The following is a 21,851-nucleotide window of genomic DNA, read 5'->3' as shown; positions in this document are numbered from 1 at the left end:
TCCGCCTTCTCCTACAGGAGAAAACAGCCCAACCCATTCACCCTTTCCTGGTAGGTAGAATCTCTCAATTCTGGTATCATCCATGTAACTTTTGTTTTGCATTCTCTCCAGTGCCTCTATATCCTTTTCATAAAATGGTAACTTGAGCTGCACAGAATACTCCAAATGTGTTCCAACCAAGGTTCGACACAAGTTCAGCGCAAGTTCTCAACTATAATAAAAGCAAAATACTGCAGATGTTGGAAATCAGAAATAAAAACAGAAAATGCTGGACAAAACTCAGGTCTGCAAGCTTCTGCAGAGATAAAAACGAGAGTTAACGTTTCAAGTCCGTATTAGTCTTCTTCAGAACTTTGACTTTTCAATTCAATCTCTTGAAATAAACTTGGGAGTGCGTGGCTTGCTTTTGTAACAACCTTATTAGCCGGTCCCTACTTAAAGTGACGTGTATTTCTATTCCCAAATCCCTTTGTTTCTTTGCCCCACTGTGATTCTGATTGAGTAAAAAGGACCCCTTTTTTTTTCTTACCAAAACGTACTACCTCATACTTGTCTGTGCTGCAATTCATTTGCCAATCATATGCCCATTCAGTAAAATTTGTCTCCCTCTTGTAACACAATGAAGTCCCCCTCAACATCAACAATCCCCTCAAATTTGGTGTCATCTGCAAATTTTAAAATTGTTTTTGATTCCAAAGTCCTAAATCATTAAATATAAATTGCGGACAAGTGATCCTTATACAAGTCCACTTCCCAATGTTCGGTCCGAACGGAATGCGAGCTTCATCCCCTACTCGGTCTAGTCTTCCAGCCAGCTGGTTTTCTATTCTGCTGCTTGTACCCTGCCTCTGCACCTTATTCGGACCTTATCCATCATTCTATTATTTGGAACTTTAATGAAGGCCTTTTGGAACTAGATAAATTACATCTACTGCATGGCCCTCATCTGCTGTCTCTGTTACCGCTTGAAAGAATTTTAATAGTTTAAATCATCAATTGCACATGTTTAAATGACCCATTGCAGCTTATGGAGACATCATAGAAGGAAAGTGCCTGGAGACATTTTTCATTCAACATACCATATAAACGCACGTGATTATTGTGGGGACAACAGAAAAATACTACGGGTTTCATCTGGGTGCTCCGGTTTCCTCCCACAGTCCAAAGATGTGTAGGGTAGGTGGATTAGCCATGCTTAAATTGCCCGAGTGTGTCCAAAGGTTATGTGGGGTTACGGGGATAGGGCAGAGAGTGGGCCTTGGTAGGGTGCTCTTTCAGAGGGTCAGTGCAGACCAGATGGGTCAAATGGCTTCTTTCTGCACTGTAATGATTCTAGGATTCCTAGGAGTCCAACTCTCAGTCACTCACCCCATGATCTATGATGCAAAGTCTTGAAGACTTTAACCCAATTAGTCTGCTTCAATAAACTGGCACAATATTTCAGGACAAGATAATAATAGGATAGGATAACATGATTACAGGCATTGCTTATATAATCTCTTTCTGATAAATTGGACATCAGCAGTTGTAAGGGAAGACAACAACATGACTAGACAGCAAAAACAAAATTCTGAAAGCATTCATCCTTTCATAATACTGAATTATAAATCAGATGGGATAGGGTTCCGATGTCCAAACTGAGAACAATTTAAAACCACCAAATACTGTTGTGTACAAGGCATAAGTATACATCGACACATTTTATTTTTCACTCAGAAAAGTGAAAACAAGCTCTTAAAGTTTGTGTTGATTTCAGTAGTAGGTAGCTGCAACCATTCCGAAACCAAATCTGGCTTAGACATTGGTCACCATTTAACAAGATATTCCACTTAAAGGGAATGGTCTTTGCAGCCACATTTTGGGTAACCTTCCTCCTATTCATGCTTTTAGCTTTGATGAGGTTTTCCTGAAGGAGTAGAGATACTGGAAGGTCGCCAGTGAAGTACAGTGCAATCTAATCAATGGGCAAAGTACAGTGCAATCTAATCAAAGGGTTAAAGTAACAGCACAGCACGTACTGTTTATGATCGTCAACTGGGCTCTGGTGTTTCCAATGTTGGCCCAGTCGTCATGGTTATGTCAATGCTATTTAATTAGCATCATGTGTGTTATATTTACATCATGCTGACGGACTGTGCATTGATCTTAATTTTCCAGCTAAAATGACTCCTCCCTTGAATGCTTGCTCGATTAAAAGACCTATTCACTTACTGTTGTGTTCAATGAAAAAGAAATTGTGTCGCTTCAGCTGTTGATTATCCTAATTTTAAGCCCTGGAACTGGTTTCTCCATATTTCCATAATTTAATATTTTCCACACAGAAAAGGTCATTTGGTCCAACAGGCCTAGGCTGAGGTTTATGTTCCACACAAGACTCCGCCCACTACAGTATTTACTTTGGCAAAACTCCAGGTAATTGCAATTAAATAAAATCAAATTACTAAATATTCCTCATAAATGAAGTATCGCATCCTGGCACAATCTGAATAAATTTCTCCTACTCTCACGCCATTGCCTTGACATTTTCTCCAAACACACCTGCAGACACCAGTAACACATCCTTGTGTTAGAGAAGATCAATTTCACCAACAGATGTTTTGCAGCAGCACCTCAAAGAGGATGCAAGCCAGCGGTGGAACAACCTGAAATAGTTTGGGTTTACTGTCTGCAAGTACACAGACTAACTAGGGGAAGGGTTTGCATCAACTTGCTTCTTTTCGGGACTGGCAGACCCAACATGCTGCAAGTCATTCTCCATCTCTGACCTCGCACGTTTGAATTTTATCTTGCCCCAGTTTTTCCCACTTTGCTGCCATTTCATTACATAGAACATAGAACAGTACAGCACAGTACAGGCCCTTGGGTCCACGATGTTGTGCCGACCATTTATACTAATCCAAGGTCAACCTAACCTACACCCCTTCAATTTACTGCTGTCCATGCGCCTGTCCAAGAGTCGCTTAAATGTCCCTAATGACTCTGACTCCACCACCTCTGCTGGCAGTGCATTCCACACACCCACCATTCTGTGTAAAGAACCTACCTCTGACATCTTCCCTATACCTTCCTCCAATCACCTTAAAACTATGTCCCCTCATGACAGCCATTTCCACCCTGGGGAAAAGTCTCTGGCTCTCCACTCTATCCATACCTCTCACCACCTTGTACACCTCTATCAAGTCACCTCTCTTCCTTCTTCGCTCCAGTGAGAAAAGCCCGAGCTCCCTCAATCTTTCTTCATTAGACATGCCCTCCATTTCAGGCAGCAGCCTGGTAAATCGCCTCTGCACCCGCTCCAAAGCATCCACATCCTTCCTATAATGAGGCGACCAGAACTGGACACAATATTCCAAGAGTGGTCTAACTCGGGTTTTATAAAACTGCAGCAAAACCTCGTGGCTCTTAAACTCAATCGGCCTGTTAATGGAAGCCAACACATCATACACCTTCTTAACAACCCTATCAACCTGGGTGGCAACTTTGAGGGATCTATGTACGTGGACCCCAAGATCCCTCTGTTCCTCCACACTTCCAAGAATTCTGCCTTTAACCCTCTATTCAGCATTCAAATTCGACCTTCCAAAATGAATCACTTCACATTTATATGGGTTGAACTCCATCTGCCACTTCTCAGCCCAGCTCTGCATCCTGTCAATGTCCTGTTCTAACCTGCAACAGCCCTCAACACTATCTACAACGCCCCAAACCTTCGTGACATCGGCAAACTTACTAACTCACCCTTCCACTTCCTCATCCAAGTCATTTATAAAAACCACAAAGAGCAGAGGTTCCAGAACAGATCACTGCGGGACACCACTGGTCACTGACCTCCAGGCGGAATACTTTCCATCCACTACAACTCGCTGTCTTCTTTCGGCCAGCCAATTCTGTATCCAGACAGCCAAATTTCCCTGTATCCCATGCCCCCAACTTTCTGAATGAGCCTACCATGGGGAACCTTATCAAATACCTTACTGAAATCCATATACACCACATCCACTGCCCGACCTTCATCAATGTGTCTCGTCACATCCTCAAAGAATTCAATGAGGCTTCTGAGGCATGACCTGCCCCTCACAAAGCCATGCTGACTATCTTTAATCAAACTATGTTTTTCTAAATAATCATAAGTCCTATCTCTCAGAATCTTTTCCAATATTTTGCTCACCACAGACGCAAGACTGATGGGTCTGTAATTCCCAGGGATTTCCCTATTCCCTTTCTTGGACAAGGGAACAACATTCGCCTCCCTCTAATCATCCGGTACTACTCCAGTGGAGAGTGAGGACGCAAAGATAATCGCCAACGGCACAGTAATCTCCTCCCTTGCTTCCAGAGTAACCTTGGGTATATTCCATCAGCCCAGGGGACTTATCCATCCTGATGCTTTTCAAAATTTCCAGCAAAATCTCCTCCTTCTTAATATCATCCTGTTCGAGTCTATTAACCTGGTTCACACTGTTCTCATGAGCAACAAGGTCCCTCTCTCTGGTGAAATAGACTATGGCCTCTCCCTGGCAACCAATTGCAAATTGTTTGCTGGCCCTTTTATTGCCTCAGCAGTTGAAAACTCTAAGTGCCGTTCGCATTCCCTGTGAATGGAGGACCTGTTTTGCAACCCCGCACCCCGATATTTTTGCCACAAATTAACATATTTTGCGAATCTCTTTCAGGTTTGTTAAGAGAATCTGCCCAAACACGAACTTGTCTTTTGTGTTTATACAAGCTGACTGACCTACAATATCGTTCCAGCATTGTCCACACTAAGCTGCAAGCTGAGCTTCTGCATGTGCAAGTAAGTTATGGTTGCGAAATGTAATTCAATCTAGGTTTGCCACTGCAAGGGTGTTTACAAGATTAATTTGTTTGTGGGGAAGAAGCATGGTCATCGACTTTAACCATCACTCCTCAAACAGCCCGAAAGTAGACATTACCATTGATTGGATGGTCCAATCCATCCAGCTCCAGTGCATTTGTACTGTTTTCTTTATTCTTGTTGAGAGGCGGAACAAGATCATCTTCACAGGTTTCCTTCAAGAAAAAGATGGGACAGGTTCAATATAGTTCATGGGCTTGTGAAAACCAAGAACCTTTCAACAATGGATACAAGCCACACATGCTTAGAAATATACAACCAAGGATACTCGTTATATCTGGCTCCAGCCCAATGAGATGAAGCTCTCCTCCCTCTCGACTGAATACAATGACATCGTGCAACTTTTAAGTGGTTTGGAATCTATTGATGAAAACAACAATTTTACTTGAGGTCACACGGACAATGGCATAAAGTGAGGGACTCGGTTAACATGGTGGGGCTTTACACTGTTGCCGGTCATCCTGCACCCAACATCTTCACCAACAAGTATTGTTTAGCAAGTAGACAATAAAGTTGGAAAGTTAAAAGAAGTCAATCGCATTAATGTGTTAGAAACAAAGCTGACATGGCAGCACGGTGACACAGTGGCTAGCACTGCTGCCTCAAAGCGCCGAGGTCCCAGGTTCGATCCCGGCTCTGGGTCACGGTCCGCGTGGAGTTTGCATGTTCTCCCCCGATTTTGTGTGGGTTTCGCCCCCACAAACCAAAGACGTGCAGGTAGGTGGATTGGCCACGCTAAATTGCCCCTTAATTGGAAAAATGAATTGGGCACTCTAAATTTAAAAGAAACAAAGCTGACGGACATCCGGTGATGTGCTGAGTGGACGCACATCAAGTGGCTCTCCTCTCAATCAAAAAAGTCACTTTTAGAAGAATTTGGCCTGAAAAACCAACAGAAACAAAGCGGACAACTCGAGCTACTATTTTTTTTTTTTAAAAAACAGACCACACTGCCAAAGGCAGGGAACTGAAGTATTATCTTTTAGATGAGACATTGAACCGCTTCTTCTTCCACATGATCCACACAACATGAAAGTCTTCCAACGCTATCCAGCAACATTTAACCCTCCACCTACAGATTAGCTGGTGACTTATTTCATTGTTTCACTTGGGAATTTCTACAAGTAAATAGACTATCCTATTTGCCCAAAAAATGTACACTTCAAAATTAATTCATCAGCGACAAAGCACCTGGGACCTTCCCTAGGTCCGTCTTTCTAAAGAGGCATACCTGGTTTTGCAAATTATTTCGATTCAAATACTGGCTCCAGGGGTCAGGGATCTGCTCATCTGCTCCGCTTGATGGGATTCGAGAGTTAAACTTCAACAGATAGCATCCCTGTGTCCCATATCTCTGTTTCATTTCTTCATAAACAGATTCAGCTCTGCAGGATAAGTGAGAATCCAGGGGTTAACGTGGTTCAGGTCAGAGGTACTAATCAGACAGTGAACAGTAAAATGAAACCAAGAAATCGAATGCCGCCCCTCTATACAAGTGGATAAATAAGCCAGTGTTTACATATGCAAGTATGGACAGAGTAGAATATTTATAGACGTATACGGTTACATTTCTATACCAGATGTTTCCACATAAGCACAAGAAACCCAACGTTAAAAATGTCATAATTATTAAAAATATCCGTTCCCCAGTAGAGACACTGCTGCATCATAAAGATTGCACTGACATTTGGTGTATTTTCACACATCTTTAAACACCTCAGAGGAAGGCTTTCAAATGCCAATGTGCTAAATCATTTGCAAAACAAAAAGCAAAATACGGTAAATGCTGGAAATCTGAAACAACAAAAATGCTGGAAATACTCAGGAGATCAGGCAACATCTGCAGAGAGCAAAATAGAGTTAAGGTCTCAGGTCCGTGACCTTTCATCAGGACGGTTCTGAAGCGTTACTTCTGTTTTGTTCGTCCCAGTTGTTGCCTGGCCAGAGGCATTTCCAGCATTTTCTGCATTATGTCGCAAAATAAAATCCCGTCTTAAAATTTGGAATATCTTTCGACATAACCTTTGTCACAAGGCCAGATGCGTGAATTTTGCAGTTTTCAGAATAATGGCCATTGGAACATGGAGTGATCAGAGTCAGCTCCCAAGTTATTTCAAAAAGTGAGCTTTCTTCAAAAAAAAAATTTAGCTTCAAGGACAAGACCATCGATGGAGTTTTCCTACTGAGAAAATCCAAGACGGACAATCACAAATTAATGATATGATATGATAGTGATTGTGAGCAAATGTCATATTTAATTCAATTATTAAATTAAGTTGCTTGAACTCAAAACACAAACTGATCTTGTGGGACTGATAGGGAACCATTATTTTATATATTTGATCACATTTTAGAAATGATTGCACGTGATAAATATCACATAACACGATTTAATGCCAGCAAAAAAGACACCCGCTTCATTACAATATTAATTTTCCAAATAAATTTCTCCTGCACATATGAATGACGATTCAAAACCAGAAAAGCTGTTCATTGAAAAGGATTAAACTACTCAGCTCCCCAAGCCTGTTCCGATGATGCAGGTGTCCAACAGGAATAATTTATCATGGTGGTGCAGGGGTTAGCACTGCTGCCTGACAACTCCAGGGACCAGGGTTCAATTCCTGCCTTGGGTCACTGTCTGTGTGGAGTTCACACTTTGGTGTGGGTTCTCCTGCTTCCTCGCACAGTCCAAAGAAGTGCAGGTTAGGTGGCCATGGTAATTTACCACTTAGGTGAAAGGGGTATGCGGGTTAAGTATGGTTACGGGTTGCAGGGATAGGGTGCTCATTTGGCAGATCGATGCAGACTCGATGGGCCAAATGGCCTCCTTCTGCACTGTGGGGATTCTATGATTCTGTGGGATTCTATGAGCAATATGACATTTTCTTTTCAACCTTTCCAACCTAATTTCTTCAGCCACAAGATCAATTAAGATTGAAAGCAAAATTTTATTTTCCCAATTTTTTTTTTAATGCAGGCTCTCTGGTATTTACCTTGGAAGAGCTTTATTAGTAATTGGCCCATTGCGTTTGTGACCTTATGCTTTCCTTCCACAGATTAAATACTTGGCTTGGTAGTTCCATGCATGAGCAAAGAAAAAGTCAGCAACCACTTTTAGTGCCGAGCATAGGGGTCTTTAGCCAAAGGGTCCTCACCTCTTCCAAACACCAAAGACATCAGAAACCACCCCAGAGGTTAGACACAATGAAAATGAAAACCACTTATTGTCACAAGTAGGCTTCAAATGAAGTTACTGTGAAAAGCCCCTAGTCGCCACATTCCGGCACCTGTTCGGGGAGGCTGGTACAGGAATTGAACCGTGCTGCTGGCCTGCCTTGGTCTGCTTTCAAAGCCAGCGATTTAGCCCAGTGTGCTAAACCAGGCAATGCCAAGGACACAATCAGGAAAAGAAAACGCATTTCATTAAACTGGCCTAGAACTCCCTTTCAGAAAATGTGGGGCTTTCCAGCCCTGGTGTACACTTGAAAAAAAATATTAACACCAAAGAGCTGCCAACGGGCAAGCATCAGTGGAATTCGTTCATTAAGTCTCCCAACACTATGTAATTAGGTAACTAACATCTCTTCACACTATAAATGACCTGGAGGAGGGCGTAGAAGGATGGGTGAGTAAATTTACAGATGACACTAAAGTCGGTGGAGTTGTGGACAGTGCGGAAGGATGTTACAAGTTACAGAGGGACATAGATAAGCTGCAGCACTGGGCTGAGAGGTGGCAAATGGAGTTTAATGCATAAAAGTGTGAGGTGATTCATTTTGGAAGGAATAACAGGAAGACAGAGTACTGGGCTAATGGTAAGATTCTTGGTAGTGTGGATGAGCAGAGAGATCTCGGTGTCCATGTACATAGATCCCTGAAAGTTGCCACCCAGGTTGAGAGGGTTGTTAAGAAGGCGCACGGTGTGTTAGCTTTTATTGGTAGAGGGATTGAGTATCGGAGCTATGATGTCATGTTGCAGCTGTACAAAACTCTGGTGCGGCCGCATTTGGAGTATTGCGTGCAATTCTGGTCGCCGCATTATAGGAAGGATGTGTAAGCATTGGAAAGGGTGCACAGGAGATTTACCAGAATGTTGCCTGGTATGGAGGGAAGATCTTAGGAGGAAAGGCTGAGGGACTTGAGGTTGTTTTCGTTAGCGAGAAGAAGGTTAAGAGGTGACTTAATTGAGGCATACAAGATGATCAGAGGATTGGATAGGGTGGACAGTGAGAGCCTTCTTCCTCGGGTGGTGATGTCTAGCACGAGGGGACACATAGCTTTAAATTGAGGGGAGATAGATATAAGACAGATGTCAGCGGTAGGTTCTTTACTCACGAGTTGTAAGGGCGTGGAATGCCCTGCCTGTAACAGTAGTGGACTCGCCAACACTAAGGGCATTCAAATGGTCATTGGATAGACATATGGACGATAAAGGAATAGTGTAGATGGGCTTTAGAGTGGTTTCACAGGTCGGCGCAACATTGAGGGCCGAAGGGCCTGTACTGCGCTGTAATGTTGTATGTTCTATCCACTCGCCTCAACCACTGTTACTTGAATGATGAAATGTAGCACACCACCCATTACAGAAATAGAGGTGGTTTAAGTTGTGATCACATAAATATATTCTAACTTGGACCGAGCTGAAACAACTGTGGAAAAAGGACCTTAGGGTTATGGCTTAGGGGTACTCATCGACTGTACAAAGGATTTCATCAGCATTGCTGAAAACAGACATGTTGGTTGAAGCTTTTTGCCTTGCACTCAGCAGAACCTGCAGAATAATGCTAATATAGAAACTATCGTCTTTTCTTTGGCTGAGTGCTAAACATTTAATCACTAGATGCAATTTTCCCAGACTGTGTATCCAGTCTTTGAACCACTCTCCAGATGAAATAGTCAAATATAAACTGACTGTACACCTCCTCAAAGCTTGAACTATTTTCATTGATTCTAGGGTTTGAAAGGAACATTTTAATATTTTGAAGAACTGTCCGAAGATCTCACAAAAAAAATCTTTACCTTTGTTCCTCTCCATCACTAACATCGTGCAGTAAAACGTAATATTTCAATGTATTTGGAATAAACCACTTTGGGTAGGAGTAGTCACTGCTATGTTGAATACGATGTTGCTCTTGCGATAACTTCAAAAACTGGTCCACTGGGTCAGGGTCCCTCGATGAGGCCACAAGCATGCCTTAAAGAACACTGTTAAGGAAAGTACTTCATAAACACTTTCGTTGACTTTCTACACGTGATAAACCCATTAGCTGCCTTTGGCTTGACTCTTGGGATACAGGTAAAATAATATTGGATAACTCAGTGATACCTGCTGCTCGTCAACAGCATGCAAGGATTGAGCTCAGAGACAAAAGATGGGGGTCTATTCTCATCCATGCGTTGCAGTTCGAAAGCATGCAGCAGAAGGAAGAACTTAATTCAGCCAATGTGCAAGAGATATAGAATGAATGAGAGTCAAAAGGAGGAAGCTTCTGAAAGCCACCGATCAAAGCATTAGCCTACGAGACAGAGATTTGCTGCCAGCTCTTACGCCTAATTCACATGGTCGTGGGTTCAAGCCCCACACCAGAGGCTTGATTAGAAAACCGAGGCTTGCTGTACACAAATTGACTGATTAATTTCCTTCATGAAAACAGTGTCTGTGCTTGAAAAGGTACTTCATGAACTGTAGAGGACTTTGGGAGTTTCCAACTCAAAGAAAGATGATATATAGTTTCCCCCCCCCCAAACATGAGTTTATTAAGATGTCAGTGATCTTGAACAATCGATTCCCAATATGGGATTTGAGCTCCATTTGCATCAAGATGGCTACCCGCGCACATTTGGAAGTGGCAAAATCTCACTTCTAGCCAAGAGAAAGCTTTAATGTGATTTAAGTCTAAGTCAGTAGATATCCAAGTTTTCATTTACATTTTTCTGCTGGAATTCCACACCACTGAACAAAATGCAATGCCTAAATCAATTTCATGGAAGCAATATATTTTGAATGTGTATGTTAAGTCTTTTAAAACATATGAAGGAGGTTTATCTGATCCACGCTCCATAAATAGGAACCTTTTCAATTCTGAACTGCAGTCATGGATATATTAAAACAAAATTAAATCAAATGTTGGAATAAAGCTTCCAGCCATACAGTGAGCAATTTTGGTATTAATAGTACAATAATTAATAGTAATCACACACCACAGACTTTAAAACCAGAACTTATAACATAATCCCATAAAATGTAGATAACTGACTTCCATGAACTGGCAAGTCCCAACCAGCTTTAGCAGTGAATGTGTATATGGACTTTTTTGTGAGGGCCACGAAGAATCCAGCACGAGTTTCAAGGATACAAAGAAATAACATTTATTTACAATAACATATATATACACAACAGCAGCAACCTCACTTGCTGCTCACTCCTTCCTGCTGGTTCCAAACTGGCCAGCTTTATTTATACAGGGAGTCTGCTAATGATTTCTCCGCCCCCCTCATTGGGGAAGCTCATACTCCCACAGGATTGTGGGATTATCATTAGTCCCCAGCCAATGATAAGCAGGCAGGTTCTAACAGAATTTAAAAACATTTATTAATTAATTCATGGGATGTGGGCGTCACCAACAACACTAGCCTGCATTGCCCATCCCGAATGATCCACGGTGCCTTCTGGATAACTGCGCGCTCTGCTGGGACACTTCAGGAGGGCAGTCATTAGTCAAACACATTGCTGAGAATCTGGAATCACACACTCAAGCCAAATTGGACAAGAAGGGGAGAATTCCTTCCAGGAATGTGCCAGATGAATTTTTACGATAAATTCATAGTTTTGTTGCCACCATTACTGATCCAGCATTTTATTCCGCATTTATTTCAACTACTCATGGAATTCAAACTCATGACACCAGGTCATTCGTCCGGATTCCTGGATTACAAGTCCAGGAACATGACCACCATACCATCAATCCCGTAACATGCAGAGGCTGATGCCAGAACTCCTGTGAAGATCCAAAATCCTGAGACACAATCTGGCAGGTAAGTACTGTGCAAAGCAAATCCAAAAGGAAAGCATGGCAAGCTATCACAACACTTTTCAACTTGTATTTTTACCACGAGATCCAAGTGACACAAAGAGCACACTCCAGGTGGCCTTACATGATCACTCCTAAACACAGCTGCCACAATTTTTCCCTCTTTCATCTTATCCTTCTTTGAAATGTATCTTTCCCAGAAATATATTTTATGTTCTCCTATGGCCTCCGCTTTAATAAAATTTACTAACTCTGCCTTATTTATGATCTTTTCCCAGGTGTGTAAACCCTTTTTTTTACTTCCTTTTGAAATTTAACTTAACACAACAATCTTCTTTATCTCCTAATGGAAATTTCTACCCATGGCTCATTACCTGCAGAAATTCCAACTCGGACCGATTCATTTCAAATGTCTGCCTTTCACATCTGGACCATTTTTGATGCTCTAAACCTTGTTGCACGATTGTCTTCAGTTTAATTATCACACACACACACCTGCTTCAGAGAATAACACAATAAACCCCAAAATATTAAAATGGCAACATCTTCTTCAAAATAGGATATAAACAAAATGTGATTGTCAGGTGATAGTGCAACAAGATAGTCTGCAGCACAGTACTCTTGCAGTAAACAGCACGAAACTGCCAGCCTAGTTATGTCCTTAAATTACTGAAGGAGGGCCTGAATCTGTGACCTTCTGGGTCAGCACGGGAGTACAGTGGTTAGCACAGTTGCTTCACAGCTCCAAGGTACCAGGTTCGATTCCCCGCTGGGTCACTGTCTGTGCAGAGTCTGCACGTTCTCCCTGTGTCTGCGTGGGTTTCCTCCGGGTGCTCCGGTTGCCACCCACAGTCCAAAGACCCAGGGGGGGGTGAACAAAGTTTTTAAAGAATTTTACAGTAAATTATATGAGTCGGAACCCCCGGCTGGAGTGAAGGGGATGAGGTAATTTCTGGATCAGTTGAGGTTTCCGAGGGTGGAGGAGGATCTGATGGAGGGCCTGGGGGCCTCGATTGAGATAGAGGAAATTATCAAGGGGCTGGAGGGCATGCATTCGGGCAAAGATCCGGGGCCGGACAGCTACCTGGTGGAATTTTATAAGACGTTCTCAGAGATATTGAGCCCACTCCTGGTGAGGACATTTAACGAGGCTAGAGAGAAGGGAATCCTCCCCCCCGACAATGTCGCAGGCCTCAATTTCACTTATTCTTGAACGGGAGAAGAATCCTGAGCAGTGTGGGTCATATAGGTGGAACTCGCATTTGAATGTGGATGCCAAGCTGTTGGCTAAGATATTGGCCACAGGGATAGAAGACTGCGCCACGGGGGTGATAGGGGAAGACCAGACGGGATTCATTAAGGGCAGGCAACTCAAGGGCAACGTTCGGAGGCTTTTAACTGTTATTATGATGCCCTCAGAAAGAGGAGAGGCGGAGGTGGTGGTAGCGATGGATGCGGAGAAGGCGTTTGATCGGGTGGATTGGGAGTACCTGTGGGAGGCGCTGGGAAGGTTTGGGTTTGGTGAAGGCTTTATTGGCTAGGTGCCGTTGCTCTACCAGGTGCCTGTAGCGAGCATGTGTACGAACTGGCTGAGGTCGAGGTATTTTAAATTACATCGAGGGACAAGGCAAGGGTGCCCCCTCTTCCCGTTACTGTTTGCTCTAGCTATAGAGCCACTGGCCATGGCGTTAAGAGCTTCGAGGAACTGGCAGGGGCTGGTTTGGGGGCGGGGGGGGGGGGTTTGGAAGAGCACCAGATCTCGCTCTACGTGGACGATTTGCTTTTGTACATTTCGGACCCGTTGGAGGGGATGGGGGAGGTTAGCGGATCCTGGGGGAATTTGGCAGTTTTTCGAGGTATAAATTGAACATGGGGATTAGCGAGAAGTTCGTGATTCAGGCTAGAGGGCAGGAGGAGAGATTGGGAGAGCTGCCGCTTAGAATGGTAGGGAAGAGTTTTCGCTATCTGGGAATCCAGGTGGCTCGGAAATGGGAGGCACTGCATAAGCTTAATCTATCCCGTTTGGTAGAGCAAATGGAAGGGGACTTTAAGAGATGGGACATGCTCCCGCTATCACTGGCGGGGAGGGTACAGACCGTGAAAATGACGGTCCTCCCCAGATTTCTGTTTGTCTTTCAGTGCCTCCCCATCTTCATCACCAAGGCCTTTTTCAAGCGGGTGAATAAGATCATTTTGGGCTTTGTGTGGGCGAATAAAACCCCGCGGGTGAAGAAAATGTTGTTGGAGCGTAGTTGGGGGGAGGGTGGGTTGGCGCTGCCGGACTTCTGCAGCGCCTTTAGCACAAACTGGGCGGCTACTGGGCGGCTAATATAGCCATGATTAGGAAGTGGGTAATGGGGGAGGGGTCGGCATGGGAGCGGTTGGATACGGCGTCATGTAAAGGCACCAGTTTGGGAGCGCTGGTAACGGCACCTTTGCCGCTCTCGCCAGCCCGATACTCCACAAGTCCGGTGGTAGTGACGGCTCTGAGGATCTGGGGGCAATGGAGGAGATATCAGAGAGTGGAGGGTGCGTCAGTCTGGACCACGATTTGTAACAACCACAGATTTGTACCGGGCAGGCTGGATGGCGGGTTCCAGAGCTGGCAGGAATCAGAAGGTTGGGGGATCTGTTTATAGATGGGAACTTTCCCAGCTTGAAGGCGCTGGAGGATAAATTTAAACTGCCAACAGGGAATGGTTTTAGGTATTTGCAGGTGCGAGACTTCCTGAGAAAACAGGTGCCGGCCTTTCCGCTGCTGCCGCCACGGGGGATACAGGATAGAGTAGTTTCCAGTACCTGGGTGGGAGAGGGGAAGGTATTGGATACTTACCAGGAGCTTTCGGAGGCAGGGGGAAACCCCGGTGGAGGAACTTAAGGGTAAGTAGGAGGACAAGCTAGGAGGCGAGATAGAGGCGGGTCTATGGGCGGATGCCCTAAGCAGGGTTAATACCGCCTGATCATGTGCGAGGCTTAGCCTGATACAATTTATGGTTGTCCACCGGGCACTCATGACAGCGGCTAGGATGAGTAAAGTTCTTCGGGGCTGAGGATAGGTGTGCGAGAAGCCCAGCAAATCATGTCCACATGTTTTGGGCATGCCCAAAGCTTAGAGGGTTTTGGCAGGATTTTGCTAAGGCAACGTCCACGGTACTAAAAACACGGGTGGTGCCGACTCCAGAGGTAGCGATCTTTGGAGTGTCGGAAGATCCGGGAGTTCAGGGGGCGAAAGAGGCCGACGTCTTGGCCTTTGCCTCCCTGGTAGCCTCACAGATCTTGTTAATGTGGAGGGACTCGAAGCCCCCAAGAGTAGAGACCTGGGTTAGTGACATGGCTGGGTTTCTCGCAGTCTCGAGAAAATAAACTTCGCTGAAGGGAGTCAATGTTAGGGTTCACCCGGAGGTGGCAGCCGTTCGTCGACTTTCTCGGGGAAAATTAAAATGGGGGGGGGGGGGGGTTGATTTCATTGTTCATGTCACGGTTATAAAAAATTTCAAATACCTCAATAAAATATTATTTAAAAAAAACTTTGAGTCAAAGTGAATACCTGACTTTAGAATATCAGCAATTTTACAGTTTAAAAAAAGACTTGAACCAAATGCAACATTTATTACTGAGTTCTTCTGAAATGGGGCCCAAACAAATAGTGCGTAAAAGTGCTATCATTAGCCACTTCTGCAATATGAAGCACAATCTAGAAAAAAGGCTTTCTTTCATCATACTTATTCTGCCCTTCTCAGATTTGGGAGGTGGACATAAACAAAGTCTGAATCTCAGCAACGGAAAAATCACATAAGATGAAGAGAGGAGGAATGAAGTGGCCGCCCTGCAATAGTTGGCCATCTCCCCCAAATCGCCTGGGATCCATGTATAATTTTGCTGCATAACACCTTGGGACAGTTTATGCTAAAGGTGCTATACAGATACAAGGAATTGCTGATACAACAGCCCGAATTAGAGGCACAGTGGAGTGCAATCTCCAAACACCAGTTACGTCCATGTAGTACCTTGTGCTTCCAATTTAACCTGCTGAACTTTCAACCACATATTGGTGCCATCACTAAACTGCCTATTTCCGAATCCACAATATTATTCAATTCTACCCTCCCATCCACTGCTGAAACCTATAGACTTGATCGTTGCAAAGAGTTTCACCTCCATCCACAAACACTTGGGAGCTCATCCAAAACTCTGCTGCCCTTACTCTAACTTACATAAAACCTTACCTTTAGGCGCTCCCTGACCTGCATCAGCTCCTGGTCCAACAACACCTCACATTTAAAATTTTCACCCTTTCCACGGCTCCATGCTTCAACTCAACAAGATCGCTCTGCTCCTCTAATTCTGGCTTCTTCTGCACCGTCAATTTTAAGCAATCTGCCACTGGTAGCTGTGCTTGCATTTGCTTGGACCTAAAGCTCTAGAATTCCCTCCCTGGACCCCTCTGCCTCACTCTCCTGTTTCAAGGCTCTCCTTAAAATCTTATCCATTGCTTCGACCAAACCTTTTGGACATCTGTCCCCACATCCCCTTGGATGGCCTGTTGTCAATTTTTGCTAATGCTACAGTGAAGCGCCTTCGGACATTTTACCAGATTAAAGGCACCAGATAAGTTCAAGGCGACAGTGAATTTAACTTGTTTCTTAACTGTAAACATGAGGCCCTTTTGGTTAGTTACATGTGGTGATACATCTACACTTAATGCACTAAACAAAACTTTTAAAAACCCATAATATCCTTGATTGATGGCAACAATACATTTTACCTGGTCAAAATAAGCATAACCATCAATAATCGAAAAAAAGGATACATGCCAGATAGTGGTGTAGAAACTCGTGGTCTGACGGAGACATGGATTGGAAGAAGCATTCTCTGTAGGCCTCAAACCAGGGAGTGGTAGCTAGAAGAGTATAAAAATTAGAAGACTATTAACAATGAACTATATTAAATATGTCGACAAAAGGATAACGTTTTGGAAATTAGCTGAATTTGACTGGTCCACTCCTCCTATTTCCTGTGTTCACTTTTAAGTATGGTGTGATATCATTCATATTTTGACAAAAATCACATTGTCAACTGCTTCACAGATGGAAATAAGACACTCGCCTTATGCTTAACATAAAAGTGCTTACAACCACTTCAAGCTTTAATCCCTTGGAGCAGAACTTAAAGAATTATCCACTGACTAAACAGAAATCAAACAGGATCTCCTTTTTGCGTTGCCCTATTATGTATTTTCTTTTCTTTTCATGTACTTAATGATCTGTTGAGCTGCTCGCAGAAAAATACTTTACACTGTACCTCGGTACACGTGACAATAAACAAAATCCAATCCAATCCAAAGAATGATAATACAAACACAAGTGTCCCAAAGTGCTACCTATAAGTGTTAACAAGACAAATTTAAATTGAGCCACACAAGATGTTAGGACAGGTGATGAGAAATCTGGTTCAAGGGTTAGGTTTTAGGGAGCGTCTTAAAGGACAGAAACGCCAAGACGTTTAGGGAAAGAACTCCTGAGCTGTGAGCTGAAGCAGTTTAATAGCCAATGAAGGAGAGCAGGAAATTGGTGCAGCACCAAAGGAGAGTATTGGTTGAACTCAGATTTCCAGGTGGGCCACAGAGCTGAAGAAATCAGGAGAAGCAAGGTCACGTAGGGAATTGAACACAAGGAAGCGAATTGTGTGTCTCGGGCATTGCTGGGCTGGGAGACAAAGTAGGCCAGGAGAAAGAAGGGTGATAGGTGAACAGCACTCAGGGGTTAGCACGCAGCCAGCAGTACATTTTGGCCTCAAAAGGTAGATATGATTGCTGATGAAATGGAAGAAAATTCCTAATTGAAAGTACTTTTTAAATAAATTTAGTGCATCCAATTATTTTTCCAATTAAGGGCAAATTTAGCGTGGCCAATTCACCTACCCTGCACATCCTTTTGGGTTGTGGGGGTGAAACCCACACAAACACAGGGAGAATGTGCAAACTCCATATTGACAGTGATCCGGGGCCGGGATTGAACCCGGGTCCTCAGCGCCGTGAGGCAGCAGTGCTAATCATTGTGCCACCATGCCACCCAATTGAAAGTATTTCTACACTGTCAGCATGGTCAATTCAGTTTTCAGAGTTAAATATTGTAAAAGTGGACATTCAAAGCAATTTATTTTATTTATTCACAGGATTTGGGAGTCAGTGGCTAGGGCCAGCATTGCCCGGCGGTGGCGGTGGGATGGCTTCTGAACCGCTGTATTCCCAGTGATGCAGGTATGCCAACAGTGGGGTTAGGATGGGAGCTTCAGCAACAGCAAAACAGTTGTGATTACCATTTGTGCCACACAAATGTGAAAAATGACCACATCCAACAAGAGAGAATCTAACCATTGACATGCAATGTCACAACCATCACCAAATTCCTCAATATCAACACCCTGGGAGATGCCATTGACCAGAGACTGAACTTGATGGGCCATATGAATACTGTGGCTAAAAGAGCAAGTCAGAGCTAGAAATCCTACAGTGAGTAACTCACCTCCAGACTCCCCATCAACAAGATGCACTGCAGGAATTGTCCACGGTTCCTTAGACAGCACATTCCAGACCCACGACCACTATCTTCTAAAAAGGACAGTGGACACATGGGATCACCACCACCTGGAGGTTCCACTCCATGCCACACCATCCTGACTTGGAAATATGTCAATGTTCCTTCACTGTCGCTGAGCCAAAATCCTGGAACTCCCTAACTGCACAGTGGGTGTACCTGTACCCCATGTGAACTTCAACAATTCAGGAAGGCAGCTCACCAGCACCATGAGGGCAATTGGGGATGGGCAATAAATAATGGTCGAGCCAGCGATACCCACACACACCCCTCAAATGAATAAAAGTCAGAATTGTGACATCCTGCCAGTGGTGGTGGCCACTCTGAAAACATGGAACCAAGTGAGACAGCATTTTGGCTTAACCGGGCTATCATCGCGCGCCGCCCCCCCCCCCCCCCCCCCCCCACACCTGCGGCAACCAGATTCCCACCAGCCATGCTTGACATCACATTTTTTTTAAATGGAGACCGGGGGGGGCGTGCTAGCAGCCAGGGACTTTTACATAGGAGACAGACTCGCGACCTTGGACAAACTGGCGGAGGATTAGACCTGCGGACAGGACAGGAACTCAGACACCTCCAAATTAAACACTCAAGGAAACTGCAAGATACCCTAGGGCCTCAAGACACTACTGGAGGAACTAATAAACATGGACAGCAAGGAGTGGGGAAACTGCAGGAACATATATGTATGGTTACTGGACAGGGCAAGATTACCACTGGACGAAGCCAGACGGAAATAGGAGGACGAACTGGGGACAGAAGTGGGTTGGAGACTCTGGAGCGAAGCACTGAGTAGGGCCAACTCCACCTACGCTAGGCTAAGCTTCATGCAGTTTAAAGTGCTGCACAAAGCTCACTAAACCAGAACCCGAATGAGCAGGTTCATCCCGGATGTGGAGGAAAAATGTGAACGGTGCCAGGGAGGCCCGGCGAACCACACCAACATGTTCTGGGTTAGCCCCAGATTGTCAGGTTCTGGACAGACGTCTTTGAGGCAATGTCCAAGGTTGTAGGGGTTAGGGTGGAGCCGTGCCCGAGAGTGGCAGTCTTCGGGGTATCGGACCAGCCAGAAACACATGGGGAGGAGGGCGGACATCCTAGCTTTTGCTTCCCTAATTGCACGCCGGAGAATCCTTCTCGGCTGATGAGCAGCAGCACCACCCACAGCTGCAGAAGATCAAATACTCCATCCAGGGTTTGGGCGAGGGCTTCCACAAAGTGTGGGAGCCTTCATCAGCGTGTTCCAAGACCTGTTCGAGGCCAACAGCGACTAGGGAACGAGGGCCGGAGGGGGGGCTGTGTAAATAAGGAACAATTTTATTTGTAAATATCAGACACACTTGAGCCATTGCCCTGCAAAAACTGGAAAATTCCAATAAAAACACTTCAAAAGAAAAATCAGAATTATGCACAGCTTGGAGGGGAGCTTGCAAGTGGTGGTGTTCCCATGCATCTGCTGCCCTTGCCTTCTAGGAGATAGTGGTCGTGGGTTTAGATGGTGCTGTTGGAGGAGCCTTGGCGAGCTGCAGTGCATTTTATAGATGGTACACATTGCTGCTACTTTGCGTAAGTGGAGGGAGTAAGTGTTAAAGGTGCTATGAAGGGTGCCAATCAAGCAGGTTGGTTTGTCCTGGAAGGTGTCCAGCTTGAGTGTTGTTGGAGCTGCACTCATCCAGCCAAGTGGAGAATGCCATCATACTCCTGACTTGTGCCTTGTAAGTGGTGGGGAGACTTTGGGAAATCAAGTAGTGATTTACTCTCTGCCCAGCCTCTGATCTGCTCTGGTAGCCACAGTATTCATACGATTGCTTCAGTTCAGTTTCTAATCAAGGGTAGCTCTCAGGATGGGCGGCACGGTAGCACAGTGGTTTGCAATGTTGCTTCTGGTTTAGCACACTAGGCTAAATCGCTGGCTTTTAAAGCAGACCAAGGCAGGCCAGCAGCACGGTTCAATTCCCGTACCAGCCTCCCCGAACAGGCGCCGGAATGTGGCGACTAGGGGCTTTTCACAGTAACTTTGTTTGAAGCCTACTTGTGACAATAAGCGATTTTCATTTTCATTTCACAGCTCCAGGGTCCCAGGCACGATTCCCGCTTGGGTCACTGTCTGTGCACAGTTTACACGTTCTCCCAGTGTCTGCGTGGGTTTCCAAGGATGCTCCGGTCTCCTCCCACAAGTCCTGAAAGACGTGATCGTTAGGTGAATTGGACATTCTGAATTCACCCTCAATGTACCTGAACAGGCGCCAGTGTGGCGACTAGGGGATTTTCACAGTAACTTCATTGCAGTGTTAATGTAAGCCTACTTGTGACAATAATAAAGATTCTTTAAAACAGCGATGAGGAGGAATTTCTTCAACCAGAGGGTGGTGAATCTGTGGAACTCTTTGCCGCAGAAGGCTGTGGAGGCCAAATCACCGAGTGTCTTTAAGACAGAGATAGATAGGTTCTTGATTAATAAGGGGATCAGGGTTTGAGAAAAATATACGCCATGATTGATGGAGGAGCAGACTCGATGGACCGAGTGGCCTAATTCTGCTATGTCTTACGGTCTTATTTTTCAGGAAAGTGTGTTATTGATGCATCATATGGTGGTTCTCAGATTAGTTGAATTCACCATGTCAATAAAACCTTAATTTGGGAACTTAGCAACGTACTCTTCAATTCTGCATGTAAGCATGAGGTGAAGTTAATTTGCATGCAGGGAAGAGCTCCAAGGCCCTAACACGGGCAAAGTGGAAAACTGCTGCCGTATCTCAACTACACAAAATAAATTCTAATATTTTGACTACTTTGTTACTCCAACACCTGCAAAAGATTATCACAAGGTACACAGAATTAGATTGCAACAAAATAGCACCATAACATTGTCGCAGCAAGAGTTTTGAACAAGACTTTAAAAACAATGTAATTGTGGCATCATTGATTCAGGACAGAAAAATAATATTTTGTTCAAGAACAGCTTTTTGGCGCGCAGTTCAACGGATACTAAACAATCTCAAGCGAGTCACTCAAGTCCAATGTTCATGTACGAGCTTCAATAGCATTGTGCTGGCAAGCTACTCAACCACATGAAACAGCACAGATATGTCCAGTTGGTTTTTATCCAATATTCACAGACTTGCACCTATGAGTAGGGTACAGTGAAGAGGGATTACAGATGTCAGGATATAATATGTCACACGACATACATCAAACTTAGATTTGCATGGTTCAGATATTGAGGAAATTAATTCAGAAAAGGTTAGACTGAAAACTAGAAAACTGTAAGGCGTAGAAGTTGGCCACTCGGTCTGCTCCGCCATTCAACGAGATCCACGCTGATCTGATATAATCCTCTCC

At 44.3% G+C, this 21,851-nt stretch overlaps 1 protein-coding gene across 4 annotated transcripts in view; it reads right to left on the bottom strand.

Moving 5' to 3' along the window:
• The window catches only part of trappc8 (trafficking protein particle complex subunit 8), a 228,050-nt gene that overhangs the window by 139,763 nt on the left and 66,436 nt on the right, over positions 1 to 21,851 (bottom strand). For all 4 annotated transcript variants that reach the window (XM_072468480.1, XM_072468481.1, XM_072468482.1 and 1 more), the window contains 4 exons: positions 16,721 to 16,810; positions 9,899 to 10,073; positions 6,108 to 6,261; positions 4,935 to 5,031 (listed from right to left, as the gene is read on the bottom strand). In XM_072468480.1, coding sequence (XP_072324581.1) covers positions 4,935 to 5,031; positions 6,108 to 6,261; positions 9,899 to 10,073; positions 16,721 to 16,810 — 516 coding nt within the window. The remainder of the gene's footprint in view (positions 1 to 4,934; positions 5,032 to 6,107; positions 6,262 to 9,898; positions 10,074 to 16,720; positions 16,811 to 21,851) is intronic.

This window comes from Scyliorhinus torazame, chromosome 11 (genome assembly GCF_047496885.1).
Source record: "Scyliorhinus torazame isolate Kashiwa2021f chromosome 11, sScyTor2.1, whole genome shotgun sequence".
Taxonomy (NCBI): Eukaryota; Metazoa; Chordata; class Chondrichthyes; order Carcharhiniformes; family Scyliorhinidae; genus Scyliorhinus; species Scyliorhinus torazame.
This window is presented reverse-complemented; position numbering and strand designations above follow the sequence as displayed.